The sequence below is a fragment of the Sylvia atricapilla genome, chromosome 7 (assembly GCF_009819655.1).
Source record: "Sylvia atricapilla isolate bSylAtr1 chromosome 7, bSylAtr1.pri, whole genome shotgun sequence".
In the NCBI taxonomy this organism is placed as follows: domain Eukaryota; kingdom Metazoa; phylum Chordata; class Aves; order Passeriformes; family Sylviidae; genus Sylvia; species Sylvia atricapilla.
This window is the reverse complement of record NC_089146.1, coordinates 25,345,348-25,369,373: the sequence shown is the minus strand read 5'-3', so window position 1 is coordinate 25,369,373 and position 24,026 is coordinate 25,345,348. Positions and strand designations below refer to the sequence as shown.

The following is a 24,026-nucleotide window of genomic DNA, read 5'->3' as shown; positions in this document are numbered from 1 at the left end:
CTACAGCTACCTGAAAGGGAGTTGCAGCCAGGTGGGGGTCAGCCTCTCTCCCAGGAAACCAGTAACAAGACAAGAGGAAATGGCCTCAGGCTGTGTTAGGGGAGGTTCAGGTTGGACATTAGGAAGAATTTCTTTACTGACAGGGTGGTTAAGCATTGGCATGGGCTGCCCAACAAGTAGTAGAGTCACCATCTCTGGAAATGTTCCAGAAATGGAACTGGACATGGCACTGCTCTGGCTTAGTTGATGTGATGATGTTCAGTCAAAGGTTCAGCTCTATGCTCTTGGAGGTCTTTTTCAACCTTAATGATTCAGTGATACTGTTCTGTGATTCTAAGTAGTCAGAACTGTGTTTCTGGAACATTAAGTGGTAGAAGATGTAATGGCCCTACATAAATAATTGAAACAATTCTTTTTTCCAAATTTTACTAGAAAATGGATCATTTTTTTAAATTAGTTATGCTAGTTATCTGAAATGGTAATTTTCTCCCACCTTCAAATAAAGCACTTGGGTTTCCCAAACCAGTTTTCATGTTCTAGTCATTATAACCTATGTGCTGCTGCTTTTGTGCAGAATTTTTTCTTATTTCTCTCCTGCTTGTTTGTTTGGGTTTTTCCTCAATAAACCCTATTCTCAGTGAAACAGGTATTTACATTCCATTTTAAAAAATGTATTTATAAAACTTAGAAAAATTGCTTCACCAATGAATTCCTGAACAATTTTAACACTGAGTAACATCAGCAGAAAATCTGCTGTACCCACTCTGCATTTTAATTTTCTGTAGGTAAAGGTCTATAGAACTCAGTCCAACTGGCTCTGATCATTCTTGTGTTTTCTTCTAATAATAATCCTGGCAGCCTTGCTGATGGGTGCGCATGCATTAACATTTTTCCTGCAAATTTAGTGTTGTTTTAATTGTTCTGTGGTGTCTTAAGGCAAATGCTGTTCTGTTTTTTAGAATCCATGGCTTAATCAGTGGTGCCCTGAAATCCTTCAGGGAATGGCCTCTGGTGAGCAGAGCATGCTTGTAGCAAGGTCTGATGCTTGAAAGGCGTCAAGTTTCTCTTTTTGTAAGTTCTGCTGAAACTTCTGAAATGTTAAAGACAGTGTTGATCTTTGGTATATATAAACTCTAAAACTTTGTTTGAAATGCGTGAGTAACAAGCCTCATCTAGGCCAAGTCAAAAAAGTGCTTGTGATGATGCGATGCTGTACGGCCAGAGAAAAGGGCCTCCATGTTCTTAGATTTTTGTTTTCATAATGTAGCAAAAAATGCCCTGTGCTGAAAAAGCCAGTTGCCTGTGTTTTCCTGTACAGAAAGGTAATCTCAGGATACATTTCTCTACCATGATATGAGGGGATTTATAATGTCTCTTCCCTAAAGTGAGTTAAATGTCAAAAGGGCAGACGTCAGGTATAAAATTTGCTCTGTCTGTTGTGTCAGCTTTGTAGGTTTCTGCTCTCAGGTCAAAGGTGAAAGCACTCTTACATTAACAGGATATCAGAAATGTGGAAAGGAGAGGCAAATAGGCACAAGAAGCATTATATTCTGAGAAGAAAGTAGTAAGAATCTCTGGCAACTGCTGTTACACCTGCTGAGAGTAAATCACAACTTTGGACAATAATTTTGCAACTTGTTCATTGAAATATAAATGTTGGAAGGCTGAGTCAGCACATCCTTTTGTTGTGGTCCTTTTTTTGTTTTCCATATAGAGCAATTTCAGTAATTTTTGAGTGCCAAAAATGGATTTCTGTGATGGATTTGCTGTGCATTGACTACAGCTCCCTCCTGTCTGACAACAGGCCTCTGATCTAATGAAAAGCATGTAGTATAAGATAAAGTGATGGTACCTTCATTTTGTAGCTGCAGACATGACTCACTTAAATGAGCTGAAATCAGAGAACACTTCTTCCTTTAACTTCAGATCATTCTTTAACTATATTTTGTTGGTAATTGGCTTAGTCTGATGTTCTTTCACCCTCTCAAAACAAGAATTGCTTCTGCATATTAGTTTACAAGGATCTGCACTGATGACTATTTGAAATTCATAGTATGAGCCCTGTCGCTCTGTTCCTCAAACGCAATTCTACTTCATTATTGTGAGTAGGAGTTACATAGCAGACATGCTTGTTTCAGTAAAAAAATAAGACCCAGTATTGAATCAGTTTTATGAGTGCCCCTGGAGTCACTCAGAATCAGACTTGACCATTTTTTGTGAAACAACGTTATGCATGCACACTGTATTGTAAGAGACTCTATAAATGCATTGATTGAGTAATACTTTTATGTCTTTACAGGCATATGAAAGAACACTTATGTAATTTGCAGTTGCTTAGGAAGAGCTCATGATTAGCTTAACTATTGACGTTTATTTGCAGTATAGCGCGAAAAGAAAAAGGAACATTGTGTTGTTAAGTACTTTCTCTAGTGTCTTATATCTTGAAAAATATGCCATGCGTTTCAGCTAACAGATGGAGTTCACAGCTGTGCATGTACGTGTAGCCAGTCTCTGGGAAAAAAAAGAAAAAAAAAGGAAAAATGAAGGAATTTCTTTTTACAGAAAAAGAGGTTGTTTGGGTTTTATTTTATTTTCTCTTGTCATGTTTTCAAGCATCATTTACTAAGGTCGTTAAATTGGTAGTAGAACCTAGTTGTAGGTAGTGGTTGCCGTGAGAGGCTTTTTGTAGGGACTGTTGATACAGAAATAATCTCCCAATCTCTTCCAAATCTGTAGACATACTCCACGTTACTGCACTTCCTTGTGTCTTTTGTGTATGTATCATTTTTACCCCTCACACAATCTCCTCTTTTTCCTATGCACATATATCTCATTGGACCATAACAGTGAAGGTTAATTTCCACAGTAAGTCCAAGTATGTATTTTTTGTCTTTTCGAAGGAGAGTTGTACCTACAGAAGGCAGGAGAAAAACAGATGAAGTGAAAGGCATCAGTGGTCACTCCTGAGGACTGTTAAGAGGCATGGTACAAAAAGCATGGTTTACATCTTTCAAACAAAGTATGCCATTAAGTGGGTAATGCTAAGAGGAATTTTATCTAGCCTATAAATAGCAGTGAATCTTTTCAACTTCAAATCCCAGTGCAGAGACAATTTACAATTGCAATCAAAATGATGCACACAATTTAACTTCAGTACCATCTGTAACTCTGCTGGTATTTTAATAATGAATAAAATTATATCTTGGCAACAAAAGTCTCACTGTAATAATATACCTTTAATTTCCAAGTGAGACCTCTTAAGACTAAGCTACGAGGCCTCTGGTTTATCCTGAAATCTCCTTCATGTTTATTATAAAATGGACATATCTGTATTTAAATAGCTATCAATGTGCAAAAGGTCTGTGGTTCTGTGAAGCCTTTCTAAAAGTCCCTTTGAAATTCAGGGATTGTGGTTCAGGCAGGGGTTTTCACAGCAGATCACAAGCACTCCTGGCCTCATTGCACCTCTTGCATCTGCTTCAGCAGAGATGTATGAGCAAGGTCTGTTGCAGGAGCTCTTTGGTGATGTGCCAGGCCCTGTGTTCTTGAAGTAGAGCACTTACCTTCCCTTCAAATGCTTTTATTGCCATGGGATAGAGCAGGAAGCATGACAGTTACCCTCTTTTGAATTTGTCTTTTTGACTCCATCATGGGGTGTAACCACACCATTGTCTGGGCTATAATTCTTTCCTTTTTCATCTTCAATTTTTATATTTTGCAGACAGTAGACAATTCTGGCTCTGTTAAAAGTTTGCATGCTATGTCCTGTCCCCCACCCTTCCCTCAGTTGCATCATTGGGTGACACTAGTCCCATGTTCCTACTCTGAGTGCTGCTTTCATGGTATTTGTAATTATTTTGTGATGCTTATGGTTGCTGATAGAGTAGCTGCAGCATAGATCTGAGTCTTGTACAATGTACTTTGCATTGATAGTGATATGAGATTGTTGATGTATGTACCAGTATAAGTAATTACTTATTATAATGATAGGAGATCTTGACATACAATGTACTACCACATAAAAAACCATTTGCAGTCAAGTATCTTCTGCACATTTGTCTTGGTGAAGGTACAGCAGCACCAAAATCAGCTGAACCTCATCAGTTAGAGGCTGATGTTTGGAAAATCTGTGGAGCCCAGGGGCTGGAGGTGTTTCACTGATGGCGTCCTCTTTATCAAAGCTTTTGTTCAGGAAGTGTTAGTGACCTTTCTGGATGGCCTTCACAAGTGGAAATCAAGGTGTTTTGTCCCAGTGACTCTTCAGGTGAACCAGAGAAACAGGAGCAGGACAGGTTATTGCAGTTTGGGCCTGTTACGACCCTGCCTGTGCTCCAGAGATTGATCCTCTTCAAAGCATTAGTGTAACCATTATGGGTTTCTGGGGTTTTTGATTTTCTAAATATCTTCAGTACCCACTAATCAGAAATTTTCTAAATTTGTACCAATTGCTGCTGATGAAGACTGTCTCAGCCTTGAAGGTTAGAAACTGGATCATGCCAAGTGTATCAAAACCAGTATGAAATGTGTTCTGGAGGAACTAAGAAAGAGTCTGAATCTCTGATTTCTGTGCAAAATCTGTTTTGGTAATATGTTAGCTGTATTATAGAATCCTGCTCTTCTTCTAGAGCATTTCAAATACTGTCTGTCTAGGACTTGGATACATATTTTTCAGTTATTTTTTCATACGTGTCACAGATGTTGTAGGCCTTCACAACATATAGAGCTTAATCAGGTATTTGGGCAAAAGGCCATCTCTGAAAATCCATTTTGTGTACTATCAGCTAAAGCTTGTATTATCTGTAATGTTTCAAAAAAGCCTAGAAGTTAGTGTCTAAATGTCACTTAAATGATTTTGAACTGATAACATTTATATTTGTGAGATTGTCCAAAGAATTCTGTAAAGAAATTAAAATACATGGCCAAAGAAGGTGAAGACATTTCCTTGCTTTAATTTGAAGGGTAATTAAAGCTACAAAAATCAATATTTTCTAAAATCTATTAATGAATAAGCCCCAGAAAATTCATGTTGATATATGCAACTATTTTTCTTAATTCCAGAAGCAAGATCGCTTATGAAAGTTCTGTTAACACTCATGACACTGTAAATGCTTTTGGTAACTGCTTGTTTTTCAGAAGTTTGAATATTCAAAGTCAAGTCAAAAGGGTCAACCCTTTTCTCAAATGCAAATCAACATCTGTATTGTTGTGTGGTTTGCATAAAAAATTGGCTTATAGGTACAATTAGACCCTTTTTCCATTATTTTTTTGCTAATTATCCTGTCAAGGAAAACACAGGAAAAAACAACTGAACAACTGGCTAGTAAATGTGCTTTTGTGAGCGTCCAGATGTTTTAAATGGTTCTGTGTTGCAGAATTATTCATTTCTAAACCCAATGTTTTTAATAGGCATATAATGCAGTTAACTCCAAGAAGTAAAGTTCCTGTTCTGACAGGCAAACTTTCAAAGCAAATGGAGAAATAGGTCAGGAACTAAAGGTAAGAAGCTGTAAATGTGGGAGCACCTGAAATGATGTCACATCAAGTTGGGGGGTATGAAGCCTCTTGAAATGTGTGTGCTGGGATTATGTGGTGGGAATCAGCATACGCTGGTTTTGCTTTTGGTTTTACTGTTGGTCTTCTCTGATCTTGCATAAGCACAAATTTTTTCATCTTTTTCTTGTCTGCATCCATCACAAAAGGAACCATGATAATAACATCTTTTATTGGAGAGTTTTTTAATCATGAGAGATTTGTTGGTGGTGGTTTGTTTGCTTTTCAATATTGCCTTCTCATGGAAGCAGGGCCAATGGAATGACCCTTGCTGTACGTGAATATCCCACCTTTTTGAACTCTGTACCATATTTCAGCTGTTTTACTAAAAGGTATCAGTCTCAAATGTGTTCCTCTGACAGGGGATGATCCCTCTGACAAGGGATGTACAGAACTGTTCTGCAAATGATCTGAATTATTGTGCATATATAAGTTGCCTGGTGCATCCCAAGCACTTTGCTGTACTCTGGAATTTCATTTGCTGCGTGAAAACTGTGCCAATGTTCTGCATTGTAGGTCTGTGCATGTAGAGCTCTTGGTTCAACCTCCAGTGCAAAGTTAGTTTTGACTGAATGAAGGGCAGAAGAGTGACCTTGCATCTTGTCAGAGAATCCATTCAAAAATAATCTTCACTTGGAGGAAATTCCAGCATGTACTCTGAGTCAATCAATCGTTACACTCTTATCTGTTGAAAGTTGGGCTGCATTAGTCTTGGTGCTCTCAGAACTATCATCAATTTTTTAATGCTGTCCTAAGTCCTGAAGCCTTAAACTTACATGTTTTTATAGCTAGATGTTAATTTAGAGAAGGTTTCCTAGCTGTAGTTCAGCTGTTTTTTTTTTTTTTTTTTTAACTTTCTTTTTTAGAACAAAGCAAAATAAGCATCCCAGAATTCAGTGTGGAAATGATGTTGCAGTGCTGTAGCAGCAGAGATACAGATGCATGTGCATTGGGACAGAAGCAAAGGATATGGAATTTTAGACAAAGCATCTCATAGTTACAGGAGCTAACTGTCACTTCTCAGCCTGGAGCCTCTAGAGATCCCAGGGAAAACCTTAAATGTGTTGCTCTGAAATGGTTTCCTCTTGCTGTGATGCTGAGATACTTGGTGTCCCATGGGTATCCAGTCCTACCTTTGGGGAACAGTGATGGACAACTGGAGCACAGGGTGATTGATATGTTGAATTCTCTTGTGGCCTAGGAGCAACCACAGGGACTGAAGAGAGCCAGCAGTCTAGTCACTGTTTAAGGTGAAATTTCTGCTATTTCAAGTCAGTTATTTCTAGCCTCATGTTTTAAGTGTTGCTGAGTAGTCCTGTAGATCTGTCTGCTAGGATTTTGGACCTTCTTTTGAGAGGTTCCCAACCATTCTGCTGTTTTTATAGAATGCAGAAGTCTGGTAAATACTGTGCCCTTATGAACTCACCATTTCCAATATTTGTTTCAATCTCTGTTCAGGTCATGACAGTGAATTTAAACCCCTCAATTTACAGTTGTTTTGTTTGGGATGTTTTTAAGTCTGAATAGAACGTAATCTCATGTCCTGATCTCATGGAGTACCAGGAGACTGGCACTCCACAGACTCTTCAGAAGATCTCTTTGAGATTCAAAGGGTGTAAGTCATGGGGAGTCGGCTCAGGACCATGATACTTGTTTTGTTAGTTATCCTTGTGGCTACAGCATCAGTGCAGACTTGTCCCTAATTTATCTATCTTGCAGTTCTTGCTAGGCTTTTTTACTCTTGGGAATCAAAGAGATAGAAAAAGTTTTGTATAGAACTTTGGTTTTTGAGATCTATCATTTACTGCACTGATACAAATTATATTGATTACATTGATTTTCTTTCATATAGAGCTGGATTTTGATTGCAAAAATATCTGTGTTGTTTTAGAGAGTCATAGTAGAAACAGATGTGAAATGTTTTATTGTAATCTGTCTCAACATGGAAAAAGTATCACTCTGTTTGGAATAATCTGAATTAGTTTCTATAACTATCAAGCAAATTTTGCTTTTATTCTTTGTCTTTTGTAGCCCTTCCTTTCCCTATCCCCAGTCCTTGCAAACTGCATATTTACTCCCTGAGTGCAAGAACACTGTGGTGACCTGAGATCCTGGTGACCTGTGGGCCTTTTTCAGTAATTAGGTCCATGTTTGCTCCATGGAAGAGTCAATTAAAAATGAGAGGTTTCTATTATTATATTATTGTTATTATTCCCTACTGAAACCCTGCATAATGTTCTTGAGCATTTATGGGACAGCATTGTAATGAGAAAATTTACTTTATTTAATTCCATCCCTGTTCAAACATTATGGGCTCAAAAATTCCACTTGTCTGTTAGCATAGCCCATCTGTCCTCAGAAGCTGAGGTGAAAGGAGTGGAGAAATGTAGAGGCTGCTCATGTGAATGAACAAAACTAATTTGGCCTTGCACGTTTGTATGAGTTTTGGGAAGAAATGATGTAGATGTTAAGGTTTTGAGATTTTAGTGCAGCCAGAGATACCTGTGAAGTACAGGACACGTTTTTACATGTTGCAAAAGCCCCCATGGCATGTTTCTGTGTGTCACCTCCACACAGAAATATGAAGTTGTAACTGAGCTCCTACATTACACACCTGTTGTGTGGAAAAACTGTTCTGGACAAATAACACTTCGGGTGTTCCTAAGGTCCGTCCAGGCATTAAGGCGTTCTTCCAGTCGCTTTTGCAACAAGAGTCAATGTTGCAATTGTCAGTGTTGCAGTTGTCAAAGAGGGTTGTCAATTACCCTCTTTAACTGCAGGATGGACAATCAAATCTCATTCACTAAAAGGACAACATTTTCCAGTTTTTCAAGCATTCAGTGTCTTAATGGCAGCTCCCATGTGATTGCTGTCCCACCAGACCATTCTGGAGGGCTAATTTCAGTCCTCAGGTGTGAACTGAAGCACAATTCAAGCTGTGTGCCCACTCTCTGTCTACTAAATAGAAAGAGCACCACCTGGAGATAACACAGGTTGACATATGTGTTGCTCATATGATGACCTCTATATGTTTTGTTTTCCTTTTTAGATAATTGTGATGATGCATTGGTATCTCCCTTACCTTCCGCTGCCCTTACCAGTTCCTCTGAGCTCTTCAGTACTCACAGTCCCAGCTTTGCAAAACTCAACAGGCGAGATGGTAAGACTGCAGTATGAAATGTTTAAACTATTCATTTTAATCACTTGTACAAAGAATAACTTTCTATGCTGTTTGTATGCAGTGCATTCAGAGCCAAGCTGAATAGAGCCATTAATTTATGCTCCTGAGAATGTGCTATGTAGGAGTAATTTCCTCCTTTATTATAGAAGGCTTCTAATAATTTTGAAGATCTCCACTTCTCTTGTAGAGATGTCATTAAGGAAGTTCAGATAGTCTTTTTTGCTTTGGATGAATTCCCATATTTTAAGAGTTTAAAGGTCATTAGGTTTGAGAGCCTATTCAAAAATGTAGATGTTAAAGGCAGTAGCTAATAGTATAAAATTCCAGTGGAATTCAATGATTACACAACTCTGCAGAAATAGCGAACGTGAAAAACTTTTCAGACATTTGCCATCAAGAATGTCTGAGGTCCAGATAATAAGTTTCCACACCAGGTAGAACTATGAATATGAAGCATAGTACCAGGAAGAAGAAATCGGTAATATTTGGGACATAATTTGACATCCTGTTGCAAATTTGAATTGTCAGCTGTCATCTTGTTTCCAAGGCAGAGCCTCTAAAAGTGGAAGGCCCTGTATTATCATATTACATATGAATTTCATTTTAGGAAACACTAGATAGATCACTACTAGAAAAATTTAGTGGAGTTCCAGCCTTCTTAATGCACAGGAGCAGCAGAGATGCCCTGGCCACCTGCCAGCCCAGGAGCATGGGCATTGCTGTTATCAAAATATTCCCAGGCCCAGTAGTCAAATAATAAGCAGTACAGCAAGCAGCAAAAGCAAAAAGTAGCTACTAATGAGCAGTAGAGTCTAATAAACAGTAAGGGAAGCAAGCCTCATGGCAAACACAGAAGCTGCTGATTAATAACTAACCAGCAGTAACAGCTGTAAATTCAATCTAGTACATTCCAATCAAATCTGTAATTATCTCAAGCCCTTTGAGGCTCATGTTGGGCACATGTCATGGACAAAGCCCAGCAACTCAGCCCTACACAGCCACTCACTCCCCTGGTGGGATGGGGGAGAGAATCTCAAGAGTAAAAGTGAAGCCATCACTCTGAACTCGGGAAGCCATTGCTCTGAACATCCCCCTTTTCCTCTCCTTCATCCCGCAGCTTTCAGTGCTGAGCAGGATGTTATAAAGGATATCCATGTGGTCAGCTGGGGTCAGCTGTCCTGGCTATGTCGACTTCCAAATTTTGCTTCCCCCTGCCTTCCTCACTAGTGGTGTGGTGTGAGGAGCGGAAAAGGTCTTGGTCTGTGTGTAAGGAATTTTCAGTAAGTAGCAGAAACATCTCTGTATTACCAACACTGTCTCCAGCACAATGAGCTCTATAACACCTACTGTGAGGAGAACTGAGTCTACTCTGGCCAAAGCACTGCCTGACCTTGGTTGGAAGAGCAGTAGTGGTAGGTGGTGGCTGTAGAAACTTTCTTTGACTGTCACTTGAATGCAAATAGTAGGTATCTTTACAGGGAATAATACTTCCCAACAAGGACTGGGCTGTGGCTTTCTGATAATGTTGGAGGTTTTGATGGGTTGGTTTACCTTTGCTTGTAATTGATAAGACAGTGCTGCAGGGAACAGAGCCTCTGGGTAGAAAGCCAGATGAACATAATACATGTGTTATAATATATGTATATTATATAACATAATGTAAACATGAATGCAACAAGTGAAGATGAATTTATAAAGCACAACCCAGTCCTTTATTGACAGAAAGTTCTAATTCATCAAGTTCGTGCAGAAAGAGATAACAATAAGTAAAAGGCTGTTGTTAAAAAAAAAAAAAAAAAAAAAAAAAAAAAAGAGGCCTGCAGTAGTGGAATGTGCCTTTTGAAAAAACAAACACACAAAGTACCCATGAGTAAAGCTTTGTGTGAACACCTGAAAGTGCTTAATTAAAATGGCGATAAATCTATACTGGTAATGCTAAAGACCTAGTATAATTCTGATAAATATGATTTTGAGGTATGAAATATATTATTTGCCCATGAAAGGGATTTATCAGCTTTTTTGTATGCAGTAAATAAATAATGAAAAATAATAAGAAAATTGCTACAATATGACTGTATCACCTAAGATTTTTCAGTTCTTATTAGCTCTCAGCCTGAGTAGTCAGTGTAGGCAATTATGTATGAGAATATAAAGTATATATAGTGTCAAAAAGAATTTGTTTTCTGGCCAGGAAGTGTTTGATCTGGGCATTAAAGAAAAATTCTGCAGCAGGGAAGCACTTAGTTGCAGTGGGAAGTCCAGGAATTTTTAGTGCTATAAAGCCATTTGAGTTGTTTGCAAGGCATGTAGGGTGGAAATAATAATTCCCTTTGCTTTGTAATAATCAACTACAAGTAAGTATAGACATCCTGAGCAGCCCTGTGGAACATCATAAAGAACTGACTGTGTAAAACTGGGCTTAAATGCAATTTTTGAAACAACTGTGGCAAAATGTACAAACAGTCTGAAAAAGAAACAAAAGTATTTGATCATATTTCTTGGAATCATATAGGTCTCCAACTGAAAAACCATCAGATCCTTGCTCTCCACGTATTTCTAGCATTATGATTTGTTGCCATGGAGAATATGAACAATATATTGGATTCCTATGGTCTTGTTTCTCCACTGGGGTATTTTCCCCATGTTGAATGCCTCCTTTGAAATGATCCCCAGAAGATGTGAAATGTGTGAGCTGTGAGGAATGATGGTGTAGCACAATGTGCAGGATCCTGTCAATGCCAGTGGGAACCTGGTGGGCAGAAAGGGGGAATATTGAGCATCCTGTCTCTTGTTTTTGTGTGAGAGGTAACGTGACATCGTAACACACCTAAAACAAGTGTGCAGGTCTGATGGGCATAATCAAAGCCAAACTTTTTGTCTGGTTTGTGTTTATGCCACACTTAATAAAAGTTATACGGTTCTCCTCAATATCTTTGTGCCCAGTTGCAGGACAAAGATGTTTGGTTATTCTTGTATCTGTTCAGAGGAGCTGATGTCCTGTAAGTTGTGTGTTCAGTAGCCCATGTTGTTACCAATGAGAGCCTTCTTGTCCTTTATCTTGGGCCTGTGCTGGCAAAGAGTCCACAGGGCAAGCATCAAGATGGCTAGAGGAGCAAAGGGCTCTAAGTAATTGCTCTGCTTGGGTTGTGCTTTTCTGCTACTTACTAAAAAAAGTACGGGATGGGTTGGTAACACACTATCAGGAATGATGTGCATAAAAGAGCTGTGCAGACACAGACTGTGCTGGGAAAAAAAGACCAGTATCCCTTGTGCAACCTGCTCTTTATAATGGAGTAAATGTGGAGCAAAAAGAACATTGATTTTTGGCACTCACAGCAGTATTTGGTGAGGATTTGGGATAACCACAGAAGCAAGCAGGAGCTACGTGTTTGCTTTATTAGCAGAAGTGAGAAAGGCTCTGTGGGAAAAGCTTCAATTCTGCCCTCAATCATGCAGCCAGTGCAGCTTTGCTGTTGCAGGGATTTTAGATGCCATTGGTACTAGTACTAGAATTACTGTCCACGTGTGGAAATGGTAATGGTGGAAGGTTTGAGAGCGGGAAACACAGTGGGCTTTCTCCTCTACAGGAAAAAATATAGAAAACAGCTGCTGTTCTGTGAAGACATAGCCTGTAGCTGATATCTTTCTTGCAAGACCAGCTTTGGAGAGGTGATGCTACGAGCAGGTGTCAGTGCTGTCTGCAGTGCTTACATCTAAAGATGTGACATTCTCGGCAGACAAATGTGCTCGTGTAAGGAGAGATGAGAGATGCAGTTCAGAGACACCATGTAATCTATGATTTTAGAGCTCAAGCTCAGCACAGATCTCCAAAATTTCAGTTCAGTGTGTATCATTTATTTGACTTGGAAATTATAAGCCTGTGGTGTTGTGCTCAAGCTGGAAAATAGCAGTGCACAGTAAAGCCAAACTCTTGTGTGAAAGCGTATCACATTTCTGCCATTTCTGCCACAGCAGCAGAAGGGAGAAATCATAAAGTAGATATTTAGTTATGATGTTTGACAAACTGCTGGGAAGCGTCTGTGCTAACAGGCCTGGCATAAGAACTTATGTATAAACTAGAACATAGGAAGCAAAGGTTTTGTAGTTTTTTAATGGAAAACTCACGCAATATTTTTGTTGTAAGTTATTTTCCTTCATCTAGTTGTCGTTCTCTATGTTGAATGCAGGGAAGATGAAAATGCCAACTTTCTTTTTAATATGTGCTGAAAACATCTAGAATAGGCTCTTTTGAGTCATAAATGGAACAATTTTGCCAGAACTTCTGAAGCAGATTTTTATATCCTATCAGTTTCTGGAATAAGGCTGTTTAAAAAAAAAAAAAAAAAAAAAGAAAAGCAAAAAAGCAGCAACTATTGTGTTCAGAGTCTATTTTAGATACTGGATATTACAAACCAAAGGAAGTTCGCCCTTGGTTCTTGTGTGCAATAGTCACAATTGTGTGTAGGAGAAATCTGTAGTTTGTTGTCTTTGAATACAACTCTGTAGTTTGTACCTTAAAACAGACAACACATTTTCTATATGGCACTTAAAATATATATAAAAAAAAATGACAGTGTGAAAGGTAAACTTGTTAGGACTTTTAACAGGAGGCATTACAGTCTTATATAAGCTATGTATAGATATAGAGTTAAAAGAGCTATGAATTAGTTAAAGAAGAAATCAGTGATGAAATTCCTAGTATTCTTGTTAGATGTTTCATGGTATGATCATAGGAGAGAGTATTCTATTTAAGGCAGGTAAAATATCCAGTGATGATGAAGACTTCTATTGTGATTGAAAAGGGTAAATCATGGCACTAAGAAGCAGTCTGCATTGGTTTGGTGGCAAACTCTTTTCCCTGGAGAGTTCTTATAGAAGAATGAAGGCTGAGTCATCCAGGGGAGCAGGAACAATACTCCATTCCAGGTGTGGAATAGATGTGGTTCTGTTTCAGGAGTTCAGGTAAATCCTATATTAATAAATTGTAAATAATGGCAATTCTAACACCTATTAGACAAAGGGATTTCAGTTGCGGGTTGAAAAGTACAATGCTATCCAGGAAAAACAAGATGTTTGTAAAAGTGCAGAGTTATTGAAATTGAGCTCATTGATAGAATGACCATTTATTATTATTTTTACTCTGTTCACTTCAGTGAGCTTTTCATGGAGCAGCTTTGAGACAGATCAGTTTAATTTTATTCCCAGTGTCATTCATTGTATTCACTGTAGTCATACTGAAGTGCTTTTCCAAACTTCATTATTATGACAAAACAAAAAGTTGTTGGGTTGCTGAAGCAGTGGCAGCCTCAAAATTTGCTGTCTTGGCAGCTTGGTCGATGGCTTGTGTTCTTAATAGCTGCATTGGTTGCTTATTGGTGAGGCTGAATTGAACACTGGGTGTATGCAGAAAATAAATGGGTGCAAGGAGAAACAAGTTAAAGGAAAATAAACATATCTTGTAATTTTAGGGTGTAAAAAAGAGCAGGAGACCATAAAATAATATATTCCAGTCTGGAATGATTTGCTTTTTAACTATAATCTCCCACTTATTGTAGTGAGCAAAGTGGTAAAATGCAAGCAGTGGTTGCAGTTCTGATTCATTGGCTTGGTGTTACCACAGGGTTTGTTTAACCTCTTAAGGAATTCAAGGGATAGTGCAAATCTTTACTTTTAAAATACAAACATGAATTACAAGTTCATGTCAGAGACAGCCTACTTTCCAGTGTGAAAGCAGTCCTTTCAGTTGTTCAATCAAATAGTTTCTAGCTTTACAACAAATTATGTGAAATGCATTTATAAGTGATTAAACAATTCTTTCAGATACTTAATAGGGCTCAAATAAAAATATCTAACATTTAGCATTTCTTTCAGAACATAGCAAAAAGGAAAATATCAAAGTAAACTGCAAGTTAAAAGTCCACATTCCCAGAATTGCAGGGAGGGAATAGATATTCTTTTTCTTCTTTTTTGTTTTTGTGACTGAGCATGTGCCAACCTCATTGATGTTTGTACAGCTAAAAAAGAATAAATTTCCTTAAAATGTCTTAGAAATTCAGAATTCCACATGAGCTTTAGGTTAATGGAAATAACCTGATGGAAGCATCATGTAGTGTAGTTCCTAATACTAAAATGTGAAAAAAAACAGCTGCATGCTCAAGTAGAGTCCTCTGTGATAACCTGAAATAATTTAATGGTTATTTATCAAGCTTTTTTTTTTTTTTTTTTTTTTTTTTTTTGTGCTGTCACTGTCACCTAAATTCTCTGTATCCAATCTTTCAGGAGCTGGTGGCTGGTCCCCCCTGGAGTCCAACGAGCAGCAGTGGCTGCAGGTTGATCTGGGAGACAGAGTGGAGGTGGTGGCGGTGGCCACGCAGGGCCGCTACGGGAGCTCGGACTGGGTGACCAGCTACGCGCTCATGTTCAGCGACACCGGCCGCAACTGGAGACACTACAGGCAGGACGACGCCGTCTGGGTAGGTCTGAGCTGGCAGTGCCTTTGGCCCCACGTCCCTCTGGGTTAATTTGGGCATGTGGAGAAGCAGCTCTGGCTTCACATCCAAGGAGTGCTGCAGTGAGAGCAGACCTGAGCCGACTCCGCGGGGTGTTTTGATCTAAATGGGTTGTGTCACCCACGGTCTGTGTAATACAAGTTTAGGCCCTCAGGACTACATTGTTTTTCAGACTATGAGGATGATCAGGGCACTTAAAATGACCTGTGTGCTTTTGTGCCTGCTTGGCTCTGATTCAGGCACACCAGGGTAAATGGGGCTAATCACCTCCGTGCTTTCTCCAGGAAAGATGAAAATTAATTCTATGCCTTATGTGTGTTTGGCCAGAACAAGAGAGATCATGCCGAGGAACATGGGTGGTAAATTGCTCCTCAGCTGGAGAAGGCTGGAGCTGCAGCCTGGGTTGTGAGATGATTTAGGAGACACTAAAAGTGATCGAGGCTTTTCCTAATACTCTGATGCAGAGTGGACCATTGCTGTGTCACAAGTTCAGTGTGTGGCTACGCCAGGTGCTGTTGATAGGAGTGCATGGGGCAGCAGTGGCACCACAGACAGATGTGCATAGAGAAGTTGACAAGCCTTCCTTTTGTACAGAAAACGTCAATTGTTGGTGAATGGGTAAAAGATGGTGGGATTCTCCCCATGCTATGTGATGTGGATCAATAGCCCTGAAAATGTGTAGCATGAAAATATGTGGTGTTAAAAGAAAAGGATTATTCTCATAAATAAAAGGGGGCATGTTAAGGGTAACTAAGTAGACTTAAGTTTTTATTTTGGTTAATACTTCATTTAAATGCTGTGTCACAAAAGTGGATTTTGCTTCCAGAACGTAGTGACTGTGGGTGATGGGAACTGGGCTACAGCAGGAAGAGGGGAGGAGGGCTGCTGAATTTTTCCTGGAATGTGTGTTGGCAGTGAAGCTGCATGTACAGGGAGGTGAGCCTCTGTGTATCTAAAATCCATTGTATCATCACTTTGCTTTGTCATGGTTTGATTCAGGGAAAGCCAATGAAATCTTTCTTCCCTTAGAAAAGCAACTTTGGTCCTAAGATGGTCATAAAGTTGTCAAGTGCTTCACCTGTCACTTAAAATATGATGTTAGGCTGTCTTTGCTCTGATACTTTTATATATATGTATGTATATATATATATATATATGTATTTAAAACCAGTGGAATTTCAGTTTTGGACTGAATATAGTGATCATTTAATCTGTCTCTTAACTTCCACCCCTGGGAATCTGAAATCCATACTGAGATATTTTTACAGATTTGGTGTCAGTTAAGTGCTTCTTTGCCTGAAAATATTATGTGGCTTGTTAAAATTTTATATTAGGACAAATTAATTTTTTATTACATGTCAAACTTTTCAGACCTTTTCTTTCTGGAAACACTTGAACTTTTATTTTCTTTTGTAAATTTTTCTTCTTAAAGGGAAACTTGAAAAGACAACACATAGAATTTGCCACAGCAAGTTTTAATGCCCTAAGGATCCAATTTATGAGTTTCTTATCTGGCACCTAATACTGCAGAATAAGAACAATTCATTTAACAGTGAATTAGGATTTATGAGCAATTTGAACTCTCATGTTTTACTAGAGTGATCAGGCATGAAGTTGATTCAGGGCAGATCCTGACGTAAGTTCCAAAGCCTCAGAAGACCTGGATGCTTGCTGTCTGGAGAGATAATTTTTGTACATGTTTCTAATGGAAAACACCACAGACTGCAGAGGATAATTTTCTATATAATTGAGGAAAAATGAAATAGATTTTGGATGTGGAGAAGGAAACAAATTGTTTGGGTAATTTTCCCCCTGTGTGAGTTTCTAGGAGTCACACTGACCAAGTGAGCCAATAATGTAATTCCAGCCCAAAAGAACCATTTGCCCCATGTTCCCAGAGAGTGTGAAGGGATTGTTGGGATGCCTCACGAAACTTTCCTGGTCAAAATATCTGATAATGCAAATCCCAAGTGGGCACATTTGACATTTCATTATACAGTTTAGTCTACCCAAACTGGCAAACTCATTAACACTCAGGAGCTTGTATGTCTACCTATGGAATTAATGAAGATCAAGAATTCCTTCTGTACAATTTTTATTCTAACTGAAGAAAAAGTTGATTTTTTTTTCCCTGGCACTTTTGGATTTGCTTCACTGAATTAAATTAGATCTAGAGAGCCATTTAGAGCACAAAGAAGAAAGCCAAAGAGGCTTTCAGAAGCATGTGTAGAATTATAATTTCAAATTATGCAGTATTCCTCTTTTATTGGCAGTTATCCTTTCCTTAGGATAACTAACTTTCCTTTTTTTCTTGCTGAGAAGAAACATAGAAGTGTGCTGTCCATCTGAATGTTAAAGGTTTTTTCAGACCCTTGGATGAAATGAGGACAAGCACAACACGGTGTTTGTCCTAAACATCTGGCTCTTGAATAGCTGTAAGGGAAATTCTGCATTACACACCCCTAGGAAAGAACCCTTGTCCTTGACTTAAGGTAGTGGACTATCTCACAGGGCTGGGAAAGCAGCCCCCCAGGGTGGCCTCCACTGTCACAATCTGTGGCAGCGTACACTGTACCAATCTGTCACAAGTGTGGTAGTTCCAGACTGAGGTTTCTGTATCTGCGCTGGCTTTTGGTTCAGTGATGTTTTTCGCCCAGCAGGAATGAAAACATCCCTCAATTATTGAGACTTTTTCCAGCACAAACCCAAACAGACCCCTATATCAAGTGTACTAGTATGAAGAAAATTAAAGACTAAACCCAGCATTATCCCCTTCTTTATTTTTTTTTCTTTTTTTTCTTTTTTTTTTTTTTTTTTTGTGGGGGGGGTGCGGGGGGTGCAGGGCAGGGAATGGGTGGAATGGTCTGTCAAAGGATTTAGGGTGGTAGTTTCCTCTATCAGGGCAAGGTGGCAAGTTACCAATCTTTAATTTCTACTCAACCCAAGTCATACGTGATCGGCATTTTCTCCCAGCCCATGTGCATGACTTAGAGAGAAAGTCATGGTGAAAGTATTTGGTGACACTGCAGTGGTCTCTTGGAGGAGAATGCACTGGCCCAGCCTTTCCCCACTGCATGTCACAGGGACATTGACCACATTTGGTGGGAACAGCAGGAAAGACAGCAGGGCCTTCAATAATCCCTGAAAAAATCCATCCAGATGAAACTTTTCCTAATGATCCCATAAATGTCTGATGGTCCCTACTGCAAGTGCTCTGATGCTCTGAGGAGTTGTTTCCAGCTCTGTGGATATAAGTTTGGTCCACCCATATGGCAGGGATGTTCTGCAGTGCCTGGGAGACCTGGGAGGATAAATTCTTTATTGGGCTGCCAGTAAGACAGACGTTTGCACAGCAGCATATATGACATATCACCAGTAAAAATCCCTTTCTCTTTATAGAGATTACAAGGCTTATTATCCTCCTCTCCCAGCTTGCATACAGCTCCCATCAACTTCCCTGTTAATGAGGACTGCATAGACAGATCGCGGGGAGAATCAGAAAACCTTTTAAGTTTTCACTCAGCCTGTGTTTATGATGTTAGTAAATTCTGCAGCTGGAGTTGAAGACAAGACAGATTAGCCATTTAAAACCAATTTTCCAACCCCATTTGTATTTAAATAATCTTGTTACAAAAGGACTCTGTGGTTCAGAGCAAACTAGACATAATTATATTTTCAATATGGATAAATCAGCTATGTGTGGACACACTAGCTATTGATTGGGAGACATAAAACATAAATCTTATTGCTTGTAACAAGTAAATGATTTTTCAGTGTTTTTAAGTGCTGAATAATTCAAAATTTGCTTTACCTGCATACACATCACAGCTTGAGTCAGTCCAAATTGTGTATTTTACTGGGAAAAAAAAGTGTGGGTTGTGATACAATGCTATTTCATTTTAGATAGCAATTTTTATGCTATCTGTATTGAAGAATACTTTACAAAGCTGAAAAACACAATTATGCAGGAAGGCACAAAGGAAGGGACGAAACAGGCATAGATGTATGCAACAAATGGAGAGAAGAGATGTTCTTTGTGCAAAGTTCTGAAAGGAGAAGGGCAAGTTGTGGAATTGGAGATAAAGGGAGACTGTTCTGACAGTGGCAGAGAAGGCTTTTATATTAGAACAATGAATCTGTGCAGAAAGGCAATGAAGAGGGAAAATGGCATAGATAGCAGGGAGATAGTTCACACTCTGTGCAGTCCCATGCAGCTGTAGTGCACGTTGAGCAGGAGTGTGCTGGTTAGTAATGGTCAGCTGTTATCAGCTGCCTTGGTTGGTTCTGATAAATCTGCTGCCCACTGCACATGGAAGGCAGGAGATGGCTCTGGGTGGGAGAGGGGCTGTGACCCCTGGCCCCAAAGCTTCACCACAAGATCTGAAGAGCTTCTCTAGTGTTGGACCATGACACCTTCACCATGCAGGGAATAAAGCAGAGCTCCCCTCCTGGGGCAGTGCCCCAGTGGTGTCGTACTTCTTACAGGTGCAAGGATGCTGTTTGAGGGCTGGAGAGTTGGCAGGAGGCTGAGGATGCATTAGAAATATATAATTTCCAGGGGAGCAGGAGAAGTGTTTAATCGAGGTGATAAAGATCCCTTGCATTCCCTGGCATCGAGGAACTTCTTGTTTGCACGTGTGAGCTTTTGCTGAACCAGAGGCTTTCCTAATGAAATCTAAAGGAGGGTCACTCTTAATTGGCTTATAAATCTACGGGGGTGCTGTAAACTTTCCCATTCCACCCTGGCTGGATAATGACTCTGGAGCTGTTTTGGTGAGTTAATTATTGTGAACATAGTTAGAATATTAATCTTCTTGTCAGATTTATAATTGTGCTAATTTATTCTAAAGCATCTTTTAGCTCCTAGTCCTAACACCCTCCAAGCAAGACCAGAGCAAAATTTCCACATGTAGTAATGAGAAGTCTCACATTGTTTGCTTGGGTTAGAGAATTGAGTTTCTGCTTGTCTTGTTATAATGCTTCCTGCTATACTAGCATTAAGATATATTTAAACTCCTTTATGCACAGTAATTATTGCCAGTCAAATAGGTGTTAAGTGGTGAGTATCTGTGGGTTATTTCCTTTCCCATCACTTTTGTTCTAAGAAAAGAAAAAGAAAGAACAAAAAGCCAATTGCTGCTTTCAAGCAGGAATGAAGAAAGCAATTCAGTCTTGCTGCAGGGAAGCAAGGTTTTTCAGAAGTTTTCATTGCTATGTTATTGAAGATTTTGAAGAGGCAACCATTATCCTTTTATTGTAATTAGGACTGTTCAGATTTAGGGCTGCCTGATTCTACGATGCTGTTTGGATGTTACTAATTTGCTTCTAATTCTAGTTTTGCTTACTGAGCTGGCTGCAAACGTGGCCTCCTGAGTGCATTCTCAGGAAATCGGTCTTTCTTCATATTGCCACGGCAGTTCTTCTGTTGGGAGGATAATTCAAAGTGTCAGTATATCTGTTTTTGTTAAGTGCACTCTGTATGGATTTATGTCTGAATAAAATGGATAGACTTAGATTTCAAATAACCCTTTACTGTTGAGATCCTGGAGTTAGCCTTAAGTTAAGTGAATTTTGTGTGAATTCCATGACCTTACAATGTGCTTTTATCGTTGGTTAACTGTAAAGTGATATTTAGGTGGAGTCTAGAGAATTTCATGCTGATATTAACATGTTATCCATCAGCAGTGTCTTCAGTAATTCTCTGTGCTTGATGTTTGGCAGCAATTCACTCTGACCCAGAAAAAATTGCAAGAAACACAGTTATTGACAGTTTGTGGTGCTGTTACTGACTTCCCAGTCTTATGCCTTTGCAAATTGCCTGGAACGCATCTTTTTTGTAACTATTTCACACAGGAAGGCTGAGAAATGCTCTCTAATTTCTCATTCCTACATCCTGGACCTTCTCTGTGATCTCATCTCACCACTGCTTTGTGCTAGCAACTATAGGGTGTGACTCCCTAATGGATTGGAGTGTGAAGAGTGGTTGGCATGGGTCTGGTTGTGATGTCTGGTCCCAAAACATGATTGTCTTCTGACCATCTCCAGCAGTTTGATCTGCCACAGCCAGAAAGCTGTTGTTTTCCCCTCCAGTCATCTACTAAACCAGAAATTTTTGTTTGTGGCATGCTAGGATGGTTCATGTGGAAAACGGGACATTTCTCTTGATGGAGTTTAGCCAGCAACTCTTCTATATCAGTACATCAAGTTTCATTGGTTTTGTTTGCAAATTATGTTCCATTGTGTGTGAAGGCTGAAATAGGTGCCTTTACAAATTCCGAACAAATATGAAACAAATAGTTACATAATCCACATGCCTACAGAGCTCACGGAGTTTCTTTCCAGTTGTTTGGTACATTTTTGGAACAACTGATGGCTCTAGCTGTCTGAGAAGCCAACTCTTCTGTAGGGAACCAGCTAGCAAGACTACTCTGATTGTACTGTTACATACTGTAAAATAAGACAAATTTCCTGCTGCTAAAAACTGTGTCACTTCACTTCTACTAATTCACTATTAGATTAGATTAATCCAAATAAATAAACTGGATTGAGTTGTAGTGTTCAGGTCTTCAGTAGCTGTTACAAGATTGTACCAATTTTGCTCTGAGCCCTTTCTAAATGTTGGATTAATCCTGTAGTGAGCAGCTCATGAGCAGAGAAATAAAAACCTATTGCTTGTGGCTAGTGAAAATGGTACATGAGAAAGAGAGGCAAGCAATGAACAAACCATTGCAAACCCCTCCAGGACTGGCTGAAGGGTGTGATCTTATGTAGACATCAGGTTTAGTGATGAGACTTACCAGTAAACTGCTTGGAAAGAGGAGTAAGGAGAGAAATGGAGATGAGGGGAGAGAGAGGCAGATGGAGAGGTAGAAAGCTGTAGTCAGTGACCAGAGCTTTGGAAAGATGGAAATAAGGAACAGTTTCATTACATCTTCAGTCAGCATCAGCAGAAACTGAGGGTCTTTCATTTCTTTCATCCTCTTTTTTCCTCCTTGGGTGGCAGATCTGTACAGATTTGTATTCCACTTTGGGTTAATGTACCCAGTGTTTCCTGTTGTGAGACACCTACCACCTGCAGAGGGGCCCCTACAAACCAAAAACACTTGCAGAACATGAGACCTTTTGTGGATATTCTGCTGCATTGCTTCTTTATGGTCTGATTGGGAGCTTCTTGCTCTCCCTTGGGCCCTTTTCCCTAAGGGATTCTGGAACTGTAAGGATAATGAAATGTTCTTCCTTGAATGAACACAGGTGCCAATGCCATTTTTTGCTTTTTCTTCTTAACTGATGTGTAAGCTAAGGTGACCTTGTTTTATATATATATATATATATATATATATATATGTATATTAAAAAAAAAAAGAAAGAAGTGTAGTCACACAGTTAGAATTGCCTGATAAGTAATATTTTCTTGCTTTTATTTAAACCTAGGAATTCTGTAATGACATCATCTTTACATTGCTGGAAGGAAATATGTTCTTTGCAGAATTCCTCCCTCCCAAACCCCTAGTCATTTCAGCTAATACAGATTTATTTACTTAGGCTGAAGAGGAGACTTTTTACCTTGCATAAAGAACTTTAAAAGTATTTGTTTTCATTGTTGTTTAGAAATGAGTTATATGAGATTTATTATTTTTTAACTGTTTATGCTTGTAGTGGGATATACCAAGTCTGGAAACAGTTTCTCTAATGATTAATATAGAAAAAATAGTTACTATATTTTATTTATAGATTATTTTATTTATAGATATTTTATCTAATTATAAAAGAAAGAACAATTATTGAAAATGGTGATTTTTTTAAAATAATCAATTATTATTATGAAGGACCTCTTTTAATATATTGCCTTTCCATATGTGTAGTGCATCTCTTACATTCTTTCAGTGACTTCCAAATTTTAGTGCATGAGAACTTTCAAAGCACTTACATAATCATTTTTCTTGAAGGTTATTATACCAATTGTACTTTTTATTCTCAAAGCTGTTTCTCAGGAAATGGGGAAAGATAGAAGTCCTTAGAAGATCCCTTGAGGGACAAATAAATAAGAACAGAATTTATCTGTGGAATAAATAAGCCTGTCCACGTTCCTTTGAAATTTAACTCAACTGAAATTTTTTGATGTGTGTCTGACACTTTTGGGGAGCTGCCTACACCTGCTCTTCATGAGTCAGCTGACCTTTGTGGGATTAGTGATCAAACAAGAAAATAAACTGTTAGCAAACCAAAGTAGAGAGTCAATCCTGATGCAGCAGTACTTGAAGAACTTTCACCCTTCAGGGAATAAATATTCTTATACTGAGTTGAGGGTACAAATGGAAACATGAAAAAGGTTCCATATATACATTTTCCTTTACAGCTTGAAGGAGAGATGAGATTTGACTCAAATAAAAACTAGTCAACTGTAGTGCTGAGAGAAACTAAATGTGAGTCACATTTTTATTTTAAATATGCAGACTCACATATGAGTGATAAGAATAGACAAATCTTCTCTGTACTAGATTCTAGCTGTCTTGAGCTGAGGTTTCCTAGACTTTATGGAGAATCTGAATGGAAAGACTTTGCCTTGGAGTATTTCAAGTTTAGGTTTAGCTTGCAAAAATAATGATTTCACTTACAATAACTTCCATTTGGAAATTAGACTTATTGTTTCAAAATCCATGTGATGGTTCCCTCAGGAGAGTCTTTGTTTTGATAGAAAGTCAAGAAAGCATCCAAACTTGTCCTAGTTTATTTAGGAAAGCTGATCCAAGAGAACTGTACACCTTTTGTTTGGGAACTGTTTTAAA

The 24,026-nt window shown here is 38.8% G+C and overlaps 1 protein-coding gene across 1 annotated transcript in view; it reads left to right on the top strand.

Annotated features, from left to right (window-relative positions):
- The window catches only part of CNTNAP5 (contactin associated protein family member 5), a 266,113-nt gene that overhangs the window by 60,703 nt on the left and 181,384 nt on the right, over window positions 1-24,026 (top strand). The window contains exons 2-3 of the mRNA XM_066323037.1: window positions 8,600-8,710; window positions 15,011-15,204. Of these exons, the coding sequence (XP_066179134.1) occupies window positions 8,600-8,710; window positions 15,011-15,204 (305 nt within the window). The remainder of the gene's footprint in view (window positions 1-8,599; window positions 8,711-15,010; window positions 15,205-24,026) is intronic.